The sequence below is a fragment of the Podarcis tiliguerta genome (assembly GCF_965153285.1).
Source record: "Podarcis tiliguerta genome assembly, chromosome: 12".
In the NCBI taxonomy this organism is placed as follows: Eukaryota; Metazoa; Chordata; class Lepidosauria; order Squamata; family Lacertidae; genus Podarcis; species Podarcis tiliguerta.
Window position 1 is genome coordinate 26,111,494 of NC_139545.1, and position 22,477 is coordinate 26,133,970.

The window sequence follows — 22,477 nt, forward strand, 5'->3', positions numbered from 1 at the left end:
TGGATTTATTTAAAACGTCAAAGCTTTTTTAAAATAGTGTTTCTTTTTTAAAAAGAAAAGAAAAAAACCACACAGGTGGCAAGCACTATCTCAGAGGAGCCAGTCCACCTACTCAGGAGGAAACTCTTCTAATAGTACCTGCGGTGACACATGCACACCACATGTGTGAAGGGATGTGTTCAATGGTGAGTTCTGGGACCTTTCCCCCTGAAAAATAGCACTGAGTATGTTATATGGAAACCAAAATTTATTTAATTTGTTGATGGCCCTGCATGGTTTTGGATCACAAGCTCTTAGAGAAGTGTTTTGACAAGTGGGGAACGTGTCGCCTTCCAGAGACTTGCCAGACTACAACTTCTTGGCTTTCAATGGTGTTGGAAGGCCAAAAACAGACTGCAGCTCCTATCAGCTCTTCCTTCCTGTCCCTTTTTCCTTGTGTGTGTGTTTTAGACTGTAAGCCTATGAGTAGGAACTCTCTTGTTTTCATTGCATGTAAGCTGCCTTGGGAGCCTTTCACTGACTGAACAGCAGGGCATAAATACTCTAAATAAACAATAAACAGCATTTAGAGTCCCCACCCCTAGTGGAGAGCATTCACTTTTAATGTAGTGGATAGATAACATTTATCTGCACTGGTTGCCATACTGTAATGTGTTCATGAACTACCCTGCAATCCAAGTCTACCTTCACTGACTTGGTTTTCAAGAAGTATTCGGTGTAAATTACTCTGGAGTTTTAAATGCAGAAGATCCTATTGTTAAGCATTGGTCAGTCCTTCTACTGCCATTGCTTTAGATTTTATTTGTCGCTGCCCCCTCTTGGTTTGCTCCATGCTAGTAGGGTTTGTTTGTGCCTAGTGTGCTAATTTATACCAATGGAAACATTATTTCCATTATTATTGGTTATAACAATGTTTTATGTTTGACCTACTTTGAAAGCATTGCCCTCAGTAAATGGTAGTCTGAAACCCGGGAGATCTGCAAGGGCTGCTACCAGTTAGTGTAACAGGTACCTGTGCTGGTGGATCAGTGGTCTGAGTCAGCATAATGCTGCATCCTATGCTCTGAGTTGGTTTAATGATACATCAGGGTCACCTAGTCTTTTTGGTTCATAGCATCCCCGCTTCCCCATTTGACCTGTGAAGCCCTAAGTTAGGGATGGTGAAACTGTGACACTCAAGAGATTTGTTGGACTGCAGCTCCCATCATCCCTGACTATTGGCAATTGTGGCTACTCCCATGTGAACCTCCTTGCAGTTCAAAGTCAGCTGAGAAGCTTCAGGTGAAGGCCAGAATGTCCTTCATGGAAAAAAACAGCCTTCTCATGAAAGTCCCAGAGCTGTGGAAAGGCCTTCCATGAGCTCCTGTTGCATATTCAACAAGCTTGGTTTGGTTACTGCTCCTTTTTGTTGATTGCATTGTTCTTGTTGACTTTGGTTTTTTATTTGAATTGGTTTTTATCTTTGTCTTATTATACTGTACAGGGCTTTTGAGATCTCTTCTGGCCATGAAGTTCTGTATAATTTTAGCATGTAAGTTAAGAGCTTGCTAATAACTGACTGGTGGAGCTATTCTGAGCAGTCTCAAGGTTGATATTGTTGGGGAAAGCCCTTTGGGTCATTCAGTGACTTGCTTTGTCCAACTAGCTGCACATTTTGAGGATAAAGACACTTTACTCTGGAGTCACCTTCACTTAGCAGTTGTTGCAGTTCCAACGGAAGTATTCAGTGCCACAGTCTGATGTGTTGTGGCATGTGTTTCAGTTTATGAAGCCTTGTGATGTAGATAAGGTGCTTGTGGCAACACACCCAACCACATGCCCTCTTGATTTACTAAATCTCACAGGGAGTGATTAATTAGGTCTAGAGTTGTTAATGGTTCATTACGTTCTTGGATGATACGGATTATCTAGTTCCATTCTAATTTGGGTTCAGACCTCACTATGAGACTGAGCTGGTCTTGGTTACCCTGATACCTCTACTGGGAGCAGGACAAGGGAATTTCAACTTTGCTCCTGCATCTTTACCTTTTTTTTTGCAGTGTTAGAAACAGAGATATGAAAGCTAAGACCTAAATGGCACCATAAACCTAGGTTATGGACGCAACAACGGAATGTCCAGGCACACTTTTTATAGCAAGAATACAAAGCTGAAAATGAATGAATTACAGCTTAAATATTATGTTCGTTTTCCCCATGGTCTAGTCCTTCCCCTGCCCACACCCCTAATATTCTTAAGAGGGTCTCTTCTCCAGTCTTAAGAGAGTAGCTGGAAGTGGGGAGGCAGAAAAAGGTCCACCCCTTTCCATTCACTCTGCAGTTTTAATCTACTCCCAGAGCTCAGTACTGCTCCCAGAGCTCAGAATCTGCTCCTGAAATTCCTTGGAGTTTTGAACACTGCTTTCTTATATTGACCATGGTATCCTTCTGAACCAACTCCATGCATTGAGAATTGGGGCAGCTGTGTTACAGTGGTTCTGGTCCCAGCTGTCAAGTCCATAAAGTAGCATGAGAAGAGTGCTTTTCACTATCCTGGGAGTTATGCAGCAGGACACTTATTTTATCCCCAGTGATACTTAATGAGAAGCTTGACTTCCACTGAAAGATTTGCAATCTGTTGGAAACAGTTGTTTGGCTGTTTGAGGCAAGGTTCAATCAGCCTAATCTGCTTTAACAATCCCTAGTTTTCTCTTGACTAGCTGGGGAGGGGGGTTTGGGATGTGTTTTGGTGCTGTGCATTGGAGATGCTTTGAGCATCTTTGGGTGTTCCCCAGCTGCCAGAAGGAACCACAGGTTCAATCCACCCTAGCTAAGAAGGCAAGTAGCTTGTGGGTCTCAGCCTACCAGTTGTAGGCCTGTGGTGTAGACAAACTGCTAATTTCACAAAATTCTCACCATGTCAGTAGATCCACCCACTTCAAAACATTCACTTTCCTTCAAGGTTGATGTTTCTTTTTTAACAGAGTAGAAGCTTTTAAAATGAATCAGTTAGTTATTGTGTCAAGGCTGCATAGTGGTTACATGCAAAATTACTTATAAACATTTTAAAGTAAAAAGTTGTGAGTTCTTGGTGGCAAGAAATCAGCTTCTTTGATGCACTGCCACAGTTATTCTGTGCAAAACTCATTGATTGACAAGGTCTATCTTGTATCTATCTTGTATGTTGTACAACTCTCGTTTAAATCAAGGCATTGGGGCTCCTGAATGTTTTTAATAAGACTATTGAAAATCAATATGGAGGGAAGAGGGCTTGGAATGCAAAAGGCTCTTTTGAAGCCTCTGCAGTGTTACTTTATTCAGAGTCCCCCCATACCAATACACAGAGATCAAAAAAGGGACTTTACTCGAAAAGGGTTCCCCCCCCCTTCGTTAATAATCTGTAATTACACCCCCGTAATGACTCCTCTGGTACAGATGCAGAAGAAGAAATTAGTTAGGCATACGATAATCGCAGCAGCGGCTAGCTCAGCTGTACAATAGTTCAGGAACTAATGCACTTGCTCCTGGAAGCCAGTTATTCATAGCAACTAGACTCCACAGCCCTTCATATGCATTTTGCATTACGGCACTAAAATGTTCAGTATTATAGTGCTTCATTTTTAACTCCTCTTTCCTAGCCGCACTGAGAACTTTGTTGACTTGTTTTGTTTTGGGAAAAGTTGTTGCTGGTCCCAGGTTCATTCCCTGACATCTCCAGGTAGGGATGGCAAAGACTCATTGTCTGAAATCCGACCTGAAGAGTGGCCATGAAGCGGGAGGAGGTGGCACTGATGAAGGTCAAGCAGGCCTGGCAGGGCCCATGCAGCAGCACCGCAGGAACTGCACATCAAGGATGCAGTCCTGCTGGCTGTAGGGGTCTGTTTCGCCAGCGTGTTTCCTACAGGGAATGTGTTGGTGAAGCAGCACCCAGCAGGACTGGACTTTCCTCCTCTCTGTAGTGTAGAGGTTAAGAGTGGTAGACTCGTAATCTGGGGAACCGGGTTCGCATCTCCGCTCCTCCACATGCAGCTGCTGGGTGACCTTGGGCTAGTCACACTTCTTTGAAGTCTCTCAGCCTCACTCACCAAACAGAGTGTTTGTTGTGGAGGAGGAAGGGAAAGGAGAATGTTAGCCGCTTTGAGACTCCTTCGGGTAGTGATAAAGCGGGGTATCAAATCCAAACTCTTCTTCTGTAGTGCAGTTAAGAGGACAGGAAAAGGAGAAGCAGTGCTTCCTTTCCCTCCTCCCGTCCTGATTTAATAGGTCTTTAAAAACTAATTAAAAGTCCCACCCCCCCCAAAAATATCAGGGCCTTAAACGGGTCAAGTGCTTCCATGGTTCAGGTCAGGGGCAGTGCCCAGCCCCAAACTTACAAATTACACTATCCATCTATAAATCTCAGCATGTTTTGTTTTCCAAACTTATTGGGCAACAGTTCATAGTCTGTTGTTTTCATAGATTAAACCCCCTAAGCATTGTTGCAGAATTGAAAGCCAAATATGGACCCTTGGGTGCATACAGTCCCTTTGAAAAGCTGCTGATTAATCCAGATCAAAAAGTTTAATAAGCAGAATATATCAAATGTTATCATACTAAGGATAAGCAGTTATTCCCAACTTTTAAAAAGAAGTGGGAGGAAGATTTACTGATTGGTAAATAGCATATGTAACTGGAAGAATGGACTTACTCCTGAGCAAGTGTGAAGTGATTTGCAACCTAAATCAGCCTTCCTAGCATCCTCTGTGTTTGGACCTGTGAAGTTTCATGTGTACTATGTATGTTTAATTGAAATGAGTGGTGAATTAATAACATGCCATTCTTGTGAAAGATGCTACTAATAACTACTATAGCTAACTTTATCTTCCATTTCTCTTTACGAACTGAAAACAGATGCTCATCTTGGCTGATATATTTAATACCCCAAGTGATGATGAAGATTTTCTTGGGTTTGGAGCAGATGTTCCCATGGAAACACTGTCACTGGAAGACAGCTGTGAGAGTTTTGATTCACTAGAGTCAAGAAAAAAGGTAGGGAAATCTTGTAAATCTCCTATAAATCTGAAACATTATATTTAACCATGGTGAAAACTAAAATAGATTATCCTTCCTCTGAAATTGTTTTCTAAAAATGCTTTTGGAGTGTAGTGCTTTTGACTTTTTGCATAGGCTATCTATTGAAGATTAAACACCCTTAAGTGCATTCTTTAGCACTCTCCTGTTGAAATAAATGAGGCAGAAAAGCACTGAAAAACTTGTTTGTTGCAGAGGTAGGACTTAAATTCAAGTCTCCTAAATCTGAATCTCTTTAATACATGGACTTCACCATGTTTCAGATAGTAAGGACTTGATTATGTCTCCCATGTTAAACGTGCTTGATTCTGATTACAGCAAGGCTTAGGACATGACTATAGCCTAAATATATGCATACCACTGCCCTTTAGCAGTTTATGATTAATTTTCAACTTGGTGGAGAAGATAATTCACCCAGATATTTGCTTGAATGTGATCTGGTAATAGTTGCTGCTTTGATGTCTGAGGTCAGTTTCACAAATTGCAGTAGGAATGATAAAGGCAAAGAATGCCTTGACCAACCTTAGGTTTAATGTGTAGATTTATTACGAGGTAGTCTTTGGCCACCTCATGAGAAGAGAAGACTCCCTGGAAAAGACCCTGATGTTGGGAAAGTTTGAGGGCACACGGAGAAGGGGATGACAGAGGACGAGATGGCTGGACAGTGTTCTCGAGGCTACCAGCATGAGTTTGATCAAACTGCGGGAGGCAGTGGAAGACAGGAGTGCCTGGTATGCTCTGGTCCATGGGGTCATGAAGAGTTGGACACAACTAAACAACAACAACAACAAAAGTCTTATATAGAGGTTGTTAGACCATGTATTAATTGGTGGCTAGACGACATTTTCAACATGATGCAGTGGTATACCACTGGATGTCAGAAATAGTTCTGGTCACAGCAACCAGTAGGCAAGCAGGAAAATCGGGTTCAGGACTACATCTAAACTTGAATGATTCTTTGGGGAGAGGGTCAGAAAGTCAAGAACACACTGGCAACCCACTCCAAGTTGAGCATGATCACCTCAACAATTTAATGTAGTTTATTGGCTCTCATACAGCCTGCTACTGACTCCTGGCACCTATTCAAGGAGCTACTGCTTTAGTGGAATCTGAGGAAAAGGACAGATAATTGGTGTCCACTACATACTGATGACACCCAAGCTTCAAATGTCACATGGCCTTTTCCAGTGGCTTCATGTAGAGGACAAACAGCATGGGGTACAAGATGGAAGTTTTCAATACCCTGCAGGTTAATTTCCATAAGACAGAGCCTTGGTGTGAGACAACTTTTGGATCCTACCTAACAGGTATGGGCAGAGCCGCTGAAAGGGCATTGTCTCCTATTCCAAAACTTGCCAGATGATGCAGAAAATACCGTACTGCTGGTTAACTTTGGCCTTTCAGTGGCATTCAGTACTAACAGTTGCACACTAAAATGTGGGCTTAGGCAGGGCAAGAGTGGATGCAGGCAACTACTGACATGACATCTTAATGTCTGGAGGTTCTGCTGAAGGTACTAGAACAATTCTTTTATCTGTTTAGAAAAGAATGCTGTGATTCCAAGGGCCAGCACAATAGTTTCTCAAGAACTATTTATGCTAAACTAATCTTAGGATTCTTTTTTAATAGTTACTAATTTGGTAGATCAGTGAGCTGCTGTAGATGTAATATATCTTGATTTCAGCAAAACTGTTGTCAAGGTCCCCCACAATATTCTCGTTGAAAAGCTGGTAAAACGTGTACTTGACAGTGTTGCTGATAGGTGGAATTGTAGCCTATATCAAAAGAGTGCTCATCAATGGGTCCTCATATTTCTAAGAGAAGTGAGAAGTAGGATACTGCAGGCTTCTTCAACATCTTTGATATAAATGACTTGGATCAAGGAATAAAGACAAAGCTAATGACACCTGCAGATGACACCATACTGGAGGACTCTGCTTCACTAGGAATATTTCTGCAGCTGCAGATTTTCTGCATTGACACGGGGTTGAACTGAATTATCTGTGAGGTCCCTTCCAGGAGATATGTACATCCTGCTCCAAGAACCATGTCAACATTCCTGTTTCAATCTGTCTCAACTATAAATACAATTTCTCATTTAAAGTAACTTTCCTTTTGTGTGTACGCTCCCCCCCCCCACTCTGAAGCAGCTGCACCGCAGCTATCAGCAGAAGTAATTTTACAAAGAGAACCCCTCCAATTATCATAGGAGATGATTTTCGAGTTTAAAGGAACAGTATATAAATGATTCTTTCTCTTGTGTTCCCCTCAAAGTTTTTCTCTTAATCTATTGTAACTGTTTTTCACTTACATTATCTCAATATAAAGAAGTGTATAATTAAATACAGGGAAGTGAGGGCAGCATTGTAAAGGGGAATAAAGATATTTAGTGAAGTGCAGTTGTATGAAAGGTCATTTAGTCTTGCATGGCAGGAGGAAGCGGCAAAGAAAAACAAGGGAACTGCTCTCATAATGCACAGTTGTGACTCTCCAAAGATTGATGTTTTCTGCATATGCATGCGAGTTCCGCATCCCCCGCCCTAGACTAGCCTTAGAATGAAAGCCTTAGAAAGGTAGAAAGATTGACAGGTGCTTTGAAATATTTTCTTTTACAAACCCCTCCACCTGATTTCATAAAGTTCATTGTGACTCTTCTATGTGCATAATAAAACAAAATTTGAGTTAAAACAACTTGCAAGAAAAAAAAACATACACCTCTATAACTTTTTGATACTAGAGCAATAATGGGAAGTTATTTACTTACACTGTGTGATTATGGGATGGTGGGGACAGGGAGGGAGGGGCAGATCCACACCATACATTTAAAACACTTCCAACAAAGATATAAAGCACAAGACTTCCCCCAAAGAACCCTGGGATCTGTAGTTTCCACCCTTACAAAGCTGGTTCTCAGCACCCTTAACAAACTACAGTTCTCAGGATTCTTCAGGGGGAGTACGAGCTTTAATGTGTGCTACATATGTTTTAAATGTTGTGTCAGAAATGCTGGCCAGAGAGAGACAGACATTCAGACTGTGTTAACATACTGGCTTGACCTTAAGAAAGTCATGGAAGGAAACTTCCTTGTCCTTTCCTGCCGTTCTGAGAAAGCTCTGGATGGGCACAAGGTGGGAAGGCTCATGAGGGGCTGAAGGGGTAGGAGCAATTGCCCCAAGTAAGTTTTGGGTCCCTTTCTTCCCCCTTTCTCCCTTCTCCCACACCGTCCCCATATGTCAGTTTGATAACCTTATGCTGCATTAACCGTTTTCATGTCTCAGCTGATTTAATTTCTTTAATTAATAAATTAATGGAAGGTAAGCCTATTGTCCCCCCCCCCCCCATACATTGTTCAGGAAGGCATCTTTATAATGGCTACAGAGCTGGGGAAGAGATGGGAAGTTTTTCTTCCTTCAGCTTTCTAAAGTTATCTTAGTATTCAAGCCAATGAGTAGACATTTTAAACACACATCAATGAAAGGAGAAAGTTGCATTTTCCAAAGGGAGGGGAGCAGGAAGGAGTTGCTCACCTGAATTATCTTGGTTGCTTTATCCAGGGTTGCATTTACCCTCCCATCTCCTTCAGCTGGGTTTTGTTCTTTCCCGGTTCACATCATCTATGCAGTAAACTGTTAAGCAGTCTACTCTGATTTTGATAAGATCTTTGGCTGTTTTCCTTTTTGCTTCATTGTTCAGGGAACAATGTGTTTTGTGCTTGGTGTTGCAGGACATTCATTGTCAGCCCAAGTACCTGACTGAGAAACTGAGAGAGATTTTCAGAGAAGACACCGAGTCAGAAAATGAAGCGTTCGAAGGATTTGAAGTAAATGGAGAGGATGATATGGAGGTACAGGCCACATTTTTCATAGTATTTATCTTCATATACCTTTGTCTCTCCTGTGGATTTGCCTCTTGTTTTAATAAATATTGTGGTTTAGGACTGTGACTTGCACTGAGGTTCAGGACTGAGAAGGCTGCAAAAAATTGATTGAAACTTACAGCCTACTAAACAAGATTTTCTCATACCCTTCTCACATTGAGCTTTGCAGTGTGGGTACTGCTGCAGTTTATCTCCTTTCTATACCATAAAGGTAACATCAGAACTGGTAACCAATGCTGCAGCTCCTTCCAATGTCACTGTTGGCCTACTATCCAGAGGAGGAGGTTTCTCCCAAGTAGCACGGTCTGGGTCTTCTGACATTCCTTTTGTCATGTGAAACTGAGTTGTTATTGTGCAGTGAAGGGACAGTAAGATTTAAATCCCAGTTTGAACTCTCCAAGATCTTAGGCATACAACTTCTACTTGCTGTGTGTGTGTGTGTGTATATATATATATATATACATACATACATATACATATATATATATATATATATATATATATATATATGGAGATGTGAAGGATTGAACGCCACAGAGCTGTGATCCTCAACCTGGAATTATTTATTGCAAAACAGTGTTGCACATAGCTACCCAGAAGTAATGTCCTTTGTGTTCAGTGAGACCTACTTCCAGGCAAATGTGTATAGGATTACAGCCTAAATTAATGGCAAGCTTAGTTCTGCCCCCACAACTAATTTCTGTGCATTAAGTGTAATGCATTATTTGTTGAAGGACTTTAGATAAAGTATGGTGCCTGTGAAGTCAGTAGTGTTTCTGCAATTAATTCACTGGCTATTCTAGAGCCTCATTTTGGTCTATAATTGAGCACCATCGTGATCTATAACATTCTTGGCCTTGTTTTGTTGCAGCGCATACAAGGAGTGATGTGTCCCTATGCTCAATGCTGTCTTGATTTACATGAAGTTTGTCCATTTAAATTAAAAGTCAGATTACTTTTAAAAACATGCACGTTCAATAACGCCTGTGTAGAAATAATGAAAATGGTGTTTTTCATTCATTAGTGGAACTGGAAATCATTGCATGATAGAAGCAATTTTATTATACATTGTTTCATGTATTGTTTTTAGGCAGTGGAATCAGATCCAGAAAATGATCCATTATCCTTGATGGTGGCAGAACCAGAAGAAGAAGTGGAGGCGGAGGAAGGCAGAGCAAATGCTTCCTCCAGGAAAAGTAGCTTTGGCCTTCGTGTGGCATTGCAGTTTCCTACCAAGAAATCTGCTGAGAAGAGGGCACCTAAAAGACGTTCTTCTAAGTTCTGCTTGATGGACAGTAAACACCCTTGCTCTCTTACACAAATAAAAAATAATAAAACTTGGAAAGTGGCAGATCAGGAAGCATCTTCAGGGTCGGAGGAAGATTCTAAAGAGGAAGATTCTAAAGAGGCATCAAATGAAAGCTCTAGTGCACTGCTTAAAAGAGCCATGAATATAAAAGAAAATAAAGCCGTGGTAAGAACTGGGATGCAGGTGGCATTGTCATACACTAACTGTAAAAATATATTTCAACACTCTTAGTTTGCACTAATAACGAAGAAGACGGAAGGAAATTGCAGGCTGCTATGGACATGACAGTTCTAGACCCAAAAGTATATGTATGTTTAAAAATTTAATTTGCCTTACCTTACTTTATCAGTGCGCAACACAAAACACATAGCCCGTTATAGTCAAACTGGAAAAGCTTTCTGGAACAAAAATGTGGGCAGGCTGCTCACAATATAAGCACCAACACTATGAATGCCTAGCCCTATGCATGCTCAGGTCAGACCTCTCTAAAAGAAGGCACAAAGTACCTTGAATTGAATCTGAAAGCAACTGTTAATAGCAGCATTTGGTCATGCCACTGAACCACGGATAGGGAACTGGCATACCTTCAAAATTTGATGAATAAAGGGTCACAGATTTCCCATTCCTCTGCTAAAGTATGGCTGAGCAGTATGAGAATGAGCCTTAAGTTTCTGGGCTCTCCAACTCTTTGCAGGTACTAACACTAGAAGATCAGAATTTTCTATTTGTTTTAGATTAAGCACAGTTTGTTTTAGATTAAATCCTGGCTACTCTAAGTGAAAACAAGCTGGCTTCATAAACTATGATTTGAAGTTCCTTGTTTCTGCTAACCACAGTTAGTCCGTGTTTGGATGTCAACAAGCTAAGTTAATCTAAAACAGAAGAACTTTTGAATGCTTTCTTACAGTGCAGGTGGGGTGCATATTCTGTGGAAGCACCACATTACAGTATCTTCTCCTTTCAAGTTAATGACAAAACCCATCCACACCGGATTAATATGTGGAGTCATTGCAATTTTGAAAATGTGCACTTTAATTTTGGTATTTTGAAAATACACTTTGAAACTGAACAACTATAAACAGATTTACTTAAGATGTAGCATTACAGGACTTATAATTTCACATCAAATAAACCATAATAATTTACACAGAGAAACGGAAAAACAAGAAGAAAAAAAAGAATATTGCAAAGGACAATGCATATATTAAATATTTATACAGAAGAAATTCCATGTCATTTTTCTCATTTCAGCTTGCTCAGTTATTAGCGGAACTGAATTCTATACCTGACTTATTTCCAGTGAAAAGCCCTACCTCAACTCCTTCGGTAGGTATCAGTAAATACTTTTGGGAAACCTGCAATGCACTGCTAAGATTGGCTGTGTGGCTTTCTTTCTGTATTTTCCAATAGGTGCTAACCCCCCCCCCCCCCCCCCGGTGATACAGTGCTGTTTAAGAACTGTTTCTTAGGAGACATTCTGGACTTAGATTTTCAGGCCAACATTAAAAACAAATATCATGTCTGTTATGAAGTGTGTGCATACAGAAATACCAGCTTTCCCCTTCATATACATATGACTAGGAAATTATTGGGCTCTCACTAGTGTATTTTGTGACTTTTCCCTTCCAGTTACTATACAATTGCATTCTTTCATAACCAGCTTTACGTTATATGCATTTATTCTGTTTAGGTGATTCAGAAAGAATAAATGTGTTTAAAAACCCCTGCAAATTAACTGAACGGTACGAGGAGCAACTTCGTACAGTTTTGTGCATCTCCTTTTTACACTACAAGAATTGCTACTGTAGCATTAACAGCCAAAAGAAAAGGGCCAAGTTAGACATAATGATGAACACTGTGAATGGATCTCCATCTCAGACTTTTATAAAAAGCATCCATGGAGCAGTGGGATTAGCCCTCCCCCTCCTAGGACATTATCCTGTTGAATATATCTACTTATCAATTGGGGAAAAACCATGCAAATGCTGTTAGGCATTGCATGTGTTTCCAGTTGGGGCAAATAGCAGCTTTGAAAAAGGAGAGCATGGCTGAAATGTTCAGTGGAGAAAGGGGTTAATCCCTTCCCCCAGGATCCCAGATCAGGATGGAGGAGTGCAGCTGCTATTTGTAGAAGTGTAAAATGCATTTGCGCTATCAATCGTAGTTTGGCCCAAATAAGTTCATTTTATATGTGGAGATTGGCACTGTGGTATAAAACAAGACCCTCAAAAGGGTGAATTTGCAAAGGTTAAAGAAGTTGCATCTATTCATTAACACAAACAGGTAAAGGCACTACTGCAGCTACATTCTACAAAATTAAAACAGATCTATGGTGACTCATTAAAACGCTCTGGTTTTTTCTAGAAACAGAAGAAAACGCCAAGGAGAATGTTTTCAGAAGGCCAGATAGAGCGTCGAACAAACCCAACCAGAAATGCTCGTCCCCCAGAGAAATTTGCCTTGGAAAACTTCACTGCTTCTGCAGTCAGATTTGCAGAGCAGCTTAACAGTTTCAGACAACAAAAGCTCTTAAAGAAAAGACTAAACGGGGTACATACCAGACTAGTTCAATTTTTAGTTTGTGTTGCTTTAAGAAACCACCTCACCTAACCCCAGAGTATTTTTGGTAACAAGGATTGGAACACTAAGGGCAAAGTGATCCGAAAACAAGCCAGTATTTTATTGCAGCCAAATAGAATAGGCTGTGGTGTGTGCTTGGTAGCAACTTGTGTTTGGTGCCTATGAAAGTATCTCTGGTTTGTAAATGGGTCTCAAAAGGTTGGTGATTGGATTAGTTCTTTTCAGGAGGGGGGATTAGTTCATTTGTTTTTATTATAAGCTATAGAAAATAATGGATGCTGTAAATGAAAAACCAGTGTTATACATTATAGTAGATCAAATAGAATATTTTTATTCCTATATGTAGTATGTATTGTATTTTAAAGTAATGCAATATGAATCCTAAAATACTGCTCATGAGGGGAGGGGGATATTCTACATTTTCGTAGCACAGTTTGGAATGGAATATCTATATATGTAATGTGCACAATATAGGAAAGAAATGAGACTCCTCCTTTCTAGAGTGATAAGGTTAGGAAGTGAGGCTGAGCTGAGCACAAAGAGTATAGGGAAGTTGGGTTTTTTATTTAAGTTGAGTTCTAAGCAGACAATTTGAGGAGGAAAGGAAAAAGAAGCACACTGAGTTGCAGGGGAAACACCTGCATGAATAATGAGAGGGATTGCGCTCGCTATTTATATATTTGGTTTTTATTCTTAAAATAGTGGAGCATAAAGTCATTGGTTTAGAGACGTTGATGTGAATTTCTTTCATAGAACAATTTGGGGACACCTAAAAGACGAAGATCATCAAAATACTGTTCAAACCGAACAGTTGAAGATATTACAGACGAAGATTTAGAAAACATTGCAATAACAGTTAAAGATAAAATCTACGATAAAGTCCTGGTAGGTGCATCTCTTCTTCTTGGGTTTGATGAAACTAATTTTTTGAGCACATGTAATGCTTGAGATTAAGCTGTTTTGACTTCTTTAGTACGCTGAATGTTCTTTACATGGTGTTAAAATAAATTGCCACAGCACTGTTTGTATTGATCTAGATGTGTCCTTTCCTGCTGGTTGCATGTAGAAGACACCCAGTAAACAGTGGGAGGCTGTAAACCTACTTTTAGGAGGGTCATGTAGCATCAGACCAATGGCACCAGGCATCTCCTGAGCCTCTACCCTCATTTATTTTTTGCCTTGCTGTCAGAAAAAGAATTTCTTAGCCTCCAGGCTTGGGGTGGAGGCTGTCATGTGGAAGGATGTTCTACGAAGTGTTGAATGATTATGAGAGAGCTTATTGCATAAATGGCTGGAGCTGCAAGGTATCTTCCATCCCATTACTCCAAATGTTAGCTGCACTCTCATCATGTTTTTGTGTGTGGACACTATAACAAAGTGTGGCAGAACAGAAAGGGCAGGACATGCTTCTGATATCCATCAATGGACTTGCCCACCCGGTCAGGGTATTAATAGAAAAACAACTGTCTTTCTATTAGCCCTTTTAAATTTTTTATTTTTAATTTCAAGTAACAAAACATGCCCATACAGGGAAACAAATGTTTTACAGAAAAGAAAGAAAAATAGTAGCTAATGTGTAGTTTTAGGCGTTTCAAGAAAGGCAATCAAATGCTGACATATATGTATAGTTTTTCGATTGGCTATGCACCAAACATCAAAGGAATTGTGTTTATGTTGTAGAGGGATGTTTTCAAAGAAGGCAGTTTGTGTGGGTTTTGAGACATTCTGCTTTTATCAAAAATAATAATTAAGTACAAGATGTAAGTTACCACCTATTCCCGCTTTACCTTGTTTAAATGAATGCAGTAATGTAAAAGTTTCGTCCAGAAATTGTTCTTGTCAGGTATTGCGAACATAAATAGAGCATAATGTTGAACAGGAATAATCAAACAGACCTTGGAGGAAGATAAATCTTACATTAGGGTCTTTTAACTGACAATCAAGTTTGCGAGAAACCCAGATTGCTGACCTCCCTGCATTTTGGAAGCACCTTGTGAGCTGTACCATTCCAACTCTGCTTTGGAGAAAGGATTTTGTATCAGTGTTTTTGTTGTTGTGTGTCTTGTTAAAAAATAAGGTCGGGTTTATCTTGCTCTAAAGCAGACCATACCCTTTTAACTGGAGTACCCAGGCCATTTACATTACATTACTGCAATTAAGTATGGCACTGTCAGAGGTGTGGCAAGGTCAGTGCAGATTTTTTTTTGTCACCCCCCTCACACTGGGGTGCTCAGGGGAGGCTTGGGAGTCGTGGGTGCGTGGCGTGCCGAATGTCACCCCCCTCAGCGATGACACCTGGGGTGGCCTGCACCCCCCTTCCTACGCCTCTGGGCACTGTAAGGTTAATTTAAAATTATGCAGCCTGTACCAGACAATATATCTATTATGCATCATAGTAATTTCAGTGTTATCATATTCCATCAGCACAAAATAAATACAGTGGTACCGCCGGTTGCGAACTGGATCCATTCTGGAGGTCCGGCTGTATCCCGAAGTTTTCACAACTGGAGAGACCACTTCTGTGGATGCCGCAAAACACTTCCGGGTTTGCCGCTTTTGCAACCCGAAGTTTACGTTACCTGAGGTTCCACTGTATGCTTTGAATTCCCAAAAGGGAATAACTTCAACATTCAAACTCCTTCCCAACAGAATAATTCCTGCGTATGTTGGCTGAGAGTATAATAGTCTGTCTTTTCCCTCATGAGCCAAAGGCTCATGAGCTAGGGTGCAATTGGAGGATGTAAACATTAACCACCTCCCCACAGAAGAAGAAAATGTTTTACCTTATGTCGCTAACAAAATAAGAGAATAATAGCCCAGTTCTTGTCTGTTTTGGCTATAGAGCTCATAGCTCTTGGTAAGACTTAGTTGGTAATTTCAGTGGGACCACAGACAGAGAAGTCATCTTTGTGCTGGTGGTTTATTCCCTTTTCCCCATTTGTTGACTGTCCTTTTCTGAATTCTGTCTCATCCCCTTCTCTCAGTTGTTTGATTGCAGTTCCAGTTGATTTAATAATTTTGTAGTTTCCAGTTGTGTGGAGACAGCTGTAGTTACTCCTTCATAAGTTTTTAGGAGTTTTATGCGTAACTCCACCAGTGCTGTGGTGTAAATTTTAAGTTCACATCTGCCTTGCAGCATTCCCGAGCAGAGATGTCTACCATTGAATTTTCTATTATGATTTTTTCTGCAGTGTTCTGAGCTTTTGATATAAATCAAACTTTAACTTCTGAAGGAGCAAAAGCGAACAATGATTTTTCTCAGGGGCTTAGCATTTTTTTGTTTCGGATGGAGTGCTCCTGTGTATTCTCTTGATGTGTGGGCAGGGGGTGGGGAGCCTAGTTGCACTAGCAGTAATATTGTGAAATTCTGTGGAAGCATCATCTGAATTGGTTCAAGAAGTGTTTTATTTCCAGACACTGTTCCTTTATATAATTCTCCTTTTTACTGTGCTCATGCTAGGGAAGCACGTGCCATCAGTGTCGACAGAAGACTATCGATACGAAGACAGTTTGTCGTAACGAAGGCTGTGGGGGTGTGAGGGGACAGTTCTGCGGACCATGCCTACGTAATCGCTATGGAGAAGATGTGAAAGCAGCACTTCTAGACCCAGTAGGTATCTAAACTGTTCAGGTTGAGGGATATCAATGTATTGTCAAGCTACTTAAATTATGGGAGCTCTCGTAGATGCATTGCTAGCATACGAGTCTTAAAAAACATGATACCCTTGTGTCTCTACCTCCCTTCCTGTTTCTGTGCTAAGCCAGAGCACCTATATTTGTTGACTAAAATAATTAGTGCCCCTTTCTCTCTAAGGACTGGTTCTGCCCTCCGTGCCGTGGGATCTGTAACTGCAGCTACTGTCGCAAACGTGATGGTCGTTGTGCCACAGGAATGCTCATTCACTTGGCAAAGTTTTACGGTTATGATAATGTAAAAGAATATCTCGAAAGGTAGGAAGCTATTGGAATTTTATATCAGTGGTATGCATCCAGATTTTGTTTGGATTTACACAGGTGATAAAAGCTGTAAGAAACTGAAACACAGAAGTACGCGAGGAACCATTGAACTTTGGTATTTTGGGAATATGGCAGGTAACAAAGAACTTCCCAGTCAGTAACTGAACTATATGGGTTTGATAGTCCGTTCATTACATACCAGAGACACTCTCATCTCAAAGCATGAGTTCTGCTTTGGAAATACACATAAGCATGAGTTGCTTGTGGATTTTCCATAAATTCTGAAATTAGCCTACTTATCTGAATGTCTATTTGTGTTTGTACCTAATACTAGATAACTCATCTTGAGTAGAGGTACCGTATTTTTCGCTCTATAGGACGCACTTTGTTTTAGAGGGGGAGAACAAGGGGGGGAAATCTCCCCCTCTCTGCGCAGTGCCCCTTCAGCGAAGCAGCAGGAGAAACGGAGCCCCTTCCATTTCTCCTGCCGCTTCGCTGAAGGGGCGCTGCGCAGAGAGGGGGAGATTTTTTTTTCTTGTTCTCCCCCTCTAAAACAAGGTGCGTTCTGTGCATTCACTTGGAGCGTAGCGGGAGTTCCCACTGGGCTCTGGAGGCTTCAGGTTCCTTTCGACCTGCACTTTGGGGCTGGCGGGGGGAAGCGCTGCTTTCCTCCACCGCCAGCCCCAAAGAGCAGGTCGGGGAGCAGCGCAAAGGCTGTGCGCAGCCTTCCCGCTGCCCCCCAAGCTTGTGGGGCTGACAGTGGGGGGAGGTGCTGCTTTCCCCCACCGCCAGCCTCAAAGATCCCTGAAGCCTTTGGAGCGCAGTGCGAGTTCCCGCTGCACTCCTCAGGTTTTGGGTTTCTTTTGCTGAAGCCGGGAGAGCTAGGCTCTTCTGGCTTCAGCGAAAGGAACCTGAAGCCTTTGGACTGCAGTGGGAACTCGCACTGCGCTTCAAAGGCTTCAGGCGGCTATCCCTGAAGCACGGGAGGGGTCGGTGCGCACCGATGCCTCTCGCTCTCCAGGCTTCAGTGAAAGCCTGCATTCGCCCCATAGGACGCACACACATTTCCCCTAAATTTTTGGAGGGCGAAAAGTGCGTCCTATAGAGCGAAAAATACGGTACTTTATAGCCGTCCAACTTGGCCCCCACTTTCCTGATTCAGTATTAGAAAATCAAGAAATGGCTGTAACCTTTTTTGCCTTTGACAGAAATGAGTGAAAATTTCAGACAAAGTAAGTCTAGGGGCTTTTGTGCTGAGCATCTTAAGGCACTGACTATATAACTTGTTATTTTGGGGCAGAATTGGATGAAATCTGCAGACAAGTTGCCCTTCTGAGGGAATGAATCCTGCCAAATTTTAGAAGGATGGCTGAAGTGCTTTTCCTCCAAGGGCAGCCTTTACATTTTTGGGGTGGAGGAAGGAACCCAGCCCTGTGAGGTACAGGAGAAAGCTGTCACCTCCTCCCGTGCCTGCCTTTGCTGAGGCAGCCCCATGAATGCTCTGTTCATGCAGCTGCCGCCTTGGCAGGGCCAGCCTCTTCCTCCTGGGAGAAAGGGGGAGCCTGCCCAGCTGCCCCAAGGCAGTTGAGGCACAGGTGGGTGGCTTCATTAAACTGCTCCACTGAGGGGCATGCACATCAGCAGAACAGTTTCACGAAGCCCCCGCTAGCTGAAAGTGGGGGGACTTGATCAGCTGAGAAGTTGAAGGAAGGCTGCTTCTCAGCTCATCAAGTCCGATTGGGGGCTTTGTTAAACTGTTCCACTGAGCTGCATGCCCTTCAGTGGTACGGTGGCAGAGGGACGTGGGAGTGGTGGCTGCTTAATCTACGATATATCACCGTCACGCTCTGCCCCTTATAAAACAGTCCCATTCTGCTTTTTCTTTTTCAGCTTGCAAAAGCAACTTGCTGAAGATGATTGAAAATACCAGATTGCAAACCTTCTCGACTTTTCTTTTTGTACTTAATCAGAGTTTTGTACTTAATCAGAGTTTTACTACAATGATGTTTATAAAATATAGGACAGAAGTCATTACTTTTAAAAATAGATATTGTACATATGACAAAGATTTCTCAGGAAAATACCTGCTAAAGGAATCTGTGTTGTGCATTATTGTTACAGTATGCTGCAAAAAACTAAAACAGCTCCCATTCATTACTATGGAGGTTTTTTTGCTGCTTAGAAATAGACTCCAGCTGCCAATGGTTTAATATTCTACATAGGTGCAAATAGCTGCTGTCTATTGCTTTTAAAAAAGGGATGAAGCACCTGTATTACTTTAGTTGTTGGACTACAACTGCCATAATCCCTGACAATTGAGTCAGGAGTCCAGCCACACAGTACGGCCACAAGTATTTTAGAAACAGTGCTAGAGCAACATATTATTTGCCAGAGGGAGAATTCCTAGAATCCTACTGTTTATTATTCCAACTGCAACAAATCTCTTTGGCATATTAGTTAAAACTAAACCTACCCCAAAATATTAATTCCCATATAAGTAGGTGTTACTTCAAAAGCTTTTAAACTCCTGGGGGCCACTGTTCCAAGTTAGCCTGCACCTACACACCATAGCCAGGATATGCATATCCTTCTACACAGTCACGTGCATGCAGGTTGTGAGAACTGCAAAAGGAGATTGAACGTGGTGCAGACAGGCAGTACATTGGCTGTTGCAGCAAACTGATTGTGGCAATAAGATGACTACTTTATACACTGGAGTATTTAACCTAAGGTTTATTTTAATATATTTTTATATTGATGTTAAAATGATCAGGACAGCACATTTCTTGAGGTACACATCCTTTAAAGATGTTTTTTTTTTTGTACCTCTGCCTACAAACGATGTTTCAGGTGTGAGTTGCACACACCGTTAAATTACTCATCTGCTTTTGAGATGTCTAGTTGTAGGTGCATTTTTATGTTCTGCATATTAGAGAGCTTTGATATTAAGCAGTGTGTCGCTATCCCCTAGGGTCGCGTGTGATAACGCCAAGCAATAACAGAGCAATATACATGATATTTCAACATGAACAGAGCTCTCCTGCGCAAACTTTTAAACCGTAGCAAAGGCTGGGCTGGAATTTTGTACCTGCTAAACTGCCAGAAGCAAGGCTACTCCGGCAAGCACCCACTTAGCTGGCTTTTCTTTGCTTTTGAGGTTAAAAGTCCAGACATATGTAGGCCCTCTAATTTTCGTTTTATAAACTGGGCATTTATAAATGTTTTTCGTTTCTTGCCTGTCTGCTGGGATGGCTCTTACAAAGATGACTGGCATTGCTGGAGTCAACTCCTTTAGTCGGGCTTCAGCTATGACTCCGGCTTGAATGTCCCATCTAGCGCCTGTAACCAGAGCAACAGTTTTTTACTTAAATTTTAAAAAGAGTAGCTTAAGAGAATACCATTGAATGTATCTCTGGGGGTTATATCACTAGTATAGTAAACACAGCCATAGCATAATGCCAGGCATGTGCTGACTCGCAGATTTTTGGAATACTGTAGAGAATATTGGGAGTGTTTATATCTTCAAGTAAGGACCTATGGAAGTGCGTGGAAGGGTTCTCAGCTAATATAAAATGCTGCATAATAGTAGTGAATTTAACAATAAAACAGTAGTATTTAATTTTGTTCTGTAAGGGTAGCCAGTGCGGTGCCTCCAGATGTTAGTGGACTACAGTTTCTATCATTCATGACCATTCTGGGTCATTAATTGCCAGAGGGCACAATAGTGGCTACCTCTGGTATAAGACATCTGGTATTCTGTTGAGACAGTGGGTCAACCTATTGAGTGTGGCTTTTTCAGAGAAGATTGCTAGCACCTCATTTCATGTAAGCTTTCAAAATTGGAACAGCAGAAAAGAATATAAACTTGATTTCTCACTCCTTTGTACCATTTGGGCTGCACAGCACCCTTGAAGGAAAAAGACAAGTGTTTAGACCTCCATCAACAGCTTCTGGATTGCAACATTGGTACTTGTTGTATACTTTCGTTTTCTGTGTCTGACCCATTTCATGAGTGGGTGCCTAAATCTACATTTCATTTTTGAGTCCCTAATGCTTACCGACTCTAGTAAACTTACCTTCCATAAAAAGGCCAAATATATATGCCCCTTCCCTTGGTGGATGACCATAGTCCTCTCTACTTTTTTTGGTAACGTCCGTAGTCAGACACATCTTATCCAGAGACCAGTTGTTCTTCCGTGCCATGCTTTGCATAATGGCTTTCAAGGGGAAAAAATGGGTTAGGTGGATGTATCATTTTATGGCTAAAAACTATGACTGTGGGTGGTGTGGGGTAATCTTAAACATAGCAAAGAACATATAATTAACCTAACTCTGCTGAAAGAATAAATCTACATTTTCTTAAAAATTTGGGCCTATTGTTTTTTTTTGTGTGTCACAGATTTTTGCAGAAGCAATGTATTCCCACTGAAATAAAATGATCCTAGATGCACAGTCATTTTGCAATTTAGTTACATGCTTTCTACAGAAGTGAACTGCTAAACTTTTCTCGATTGTGGAAATAGTATTGTAATTAATAGAACCTAATTTAATATAATTTTAGTGCATTTTTAAGATATCTTAAATTATGCTTCCATCCTGGCTCTCATCTAAGTACTGATAAGGCCCCATGCCTGCTTATTATATTCAGCCGCGTTACAGCTTTTGATACTTCTAGATCGTGCTATCTCAAGTATTACTTAAAGCATTGCTGATTCAGTATGTCACTCAATTGTCAGTGCCTTGACTTACAGCATTTTAGCCCTGATGAGAAAGTTTTATAATGAAGTGCTCTCATTTGTTCCATCTGTAATACACTAGCACTTCATATTCATATTTCTTAAGAGCTAGTTACATTGGAAGTTCCACAAAGGTAACCCTCAGTAAGCCATTATATAAAAATTGTAGCCCTACTGTGCGATCTAATTTACTTGACCTTTATAAGTCAATAGTACGTACCAGTCAAAAAAGACTGAGGGTTAAAAAAGCCAGAAAGCCACACCACTGCAGGAAGTACTAGATCTTGTGTCCAGATATCAAGTTCTCGGCATCGCATGAGAAGGTCGTTAAACCTGAAGGAAAAGCAGCAAAGGGATCAACGTGTCATGAGAAGTGATAATTTAAAAAACAAAATTGTGATTTGCTAGCCTATAATCTATAGCCTTTTGTTGGTGGATTATTATTACAGTGGTGTCTCGCAAGACGAAAAGAATCCGTTCCATGAGTCTCTTCGTCTAGCGTTTTTTTCGTCTTGCGAAGCAACCCCATTAGCGGATTAGCGGCTATTAAAGGCTTAAGGGATTAGCGGATTAGCTGCTAAAAGGCTATTAGCAGCTTAGTGCCTTAGAAAAAGGGGGTGGGGAGCGGAAAAAAACCCCCAGGAATCGCAAGACATTTTCATCTTGCGAAGCAAGCCCATAGAGAAATTCGTCCTGCAAAGCACCTCCAAAACGGAAAACCCTTTCGTCTAGCGGGTTTTCCGTCTTGCGAGGCATTCGTCTTGCGGGGCACCACTGTACTTCTCTTAAGGGATTGTGCTTTCATGGCAGACATGAAACTAATGAATGGGGCAACTGTGCCCTCCTTTTGTATCTTTACCCGAGATGTAAGAATGCAGTCTTTCAATAATAATTGGAAGTACCCACATCCCCTGCCTTTAGATGTATCCTGGAAAAAGAGGCCTCCACCCTCTTAAATCCTGAAACATTCAT

At 41.3% G+C, this 22,477-nt stretch overlaps 2 protein-coding genes across 8 annotated transcripts in view; one reads left to right on the forward strand and one right to left on the reverse strand.

The window, feature by feature from the left end:
• The window catches only part of CDCA7L (cell division cycle associated 7 like), a 56,149-nt gene extending 35,014 nt beyond the window's left edge, over positions 1-21,135 (forward strand). For all 7 annotated transcript variants that reach the window (XM_083405429.1, XM_083405431.1, XM_083405432.1 and 4 more), the window contains 9 exons: positions 4,867-5,004; positions 8,771-8,890; positions 10,014-10,397; positions 11,484-11,558; positions 12,597-12,782; positions 13,566-13,697; positions 16,273-16,422; positions 16,627-16,763; positions 18,660-21,135. In XM_083405429.1, the coding sequence (XP_083261555.1) occupies positions 4,867-5,004; positions 8,771-8,890; positions 10,014-10,397; positions 11,484-11,558; positions 12,597-12,782; positions 13,566-13,697; positions 16,273-16,422; positions 16,627-16,763; positions 18,660-18,690 (1,353 nt within the window). In that variant the 3' untranslated portion in view covers positions 18,691-21,135. The remainder of the gene's footprint in view (positions 1-4,866; positions 5,005-8,770; positions 8,891-10,013; positions 10,398-11,483; positions 11,559-12,596; positions 12,783-13,565; positions 13,698-16,272; positions 16,423-16,626; positions 16,764-18,659) is intronic.
• DNAH11 (dynein axonemal heavy chain 11) overlaps positions 18,718-22,477 on the reverse strand; it is a 141,819-nt gene continuing 138,059 nt past the window's right edge. Inside the window, exons 80-82 of the mRNA XM_083405297.1 lie at positions 21,726-21,838; positions 20,846-20,986; positions 18,718-20,108 (exon numbers count right to left, since the gene is read on the reverse strand). Of these exons, the coding sequence (XP_083261423.1) occupies positions 19,861-20,108; positions 20,846-20,986; positions 21,726-21,838 (502 nt within the window). The 3' untranslated portion in view covers positions 18,718-19,860. The remainder of the gene's footprint in view (positions 20,109-20,845; positions 20,987-21,725; positions 21,839-22,477) is intronic.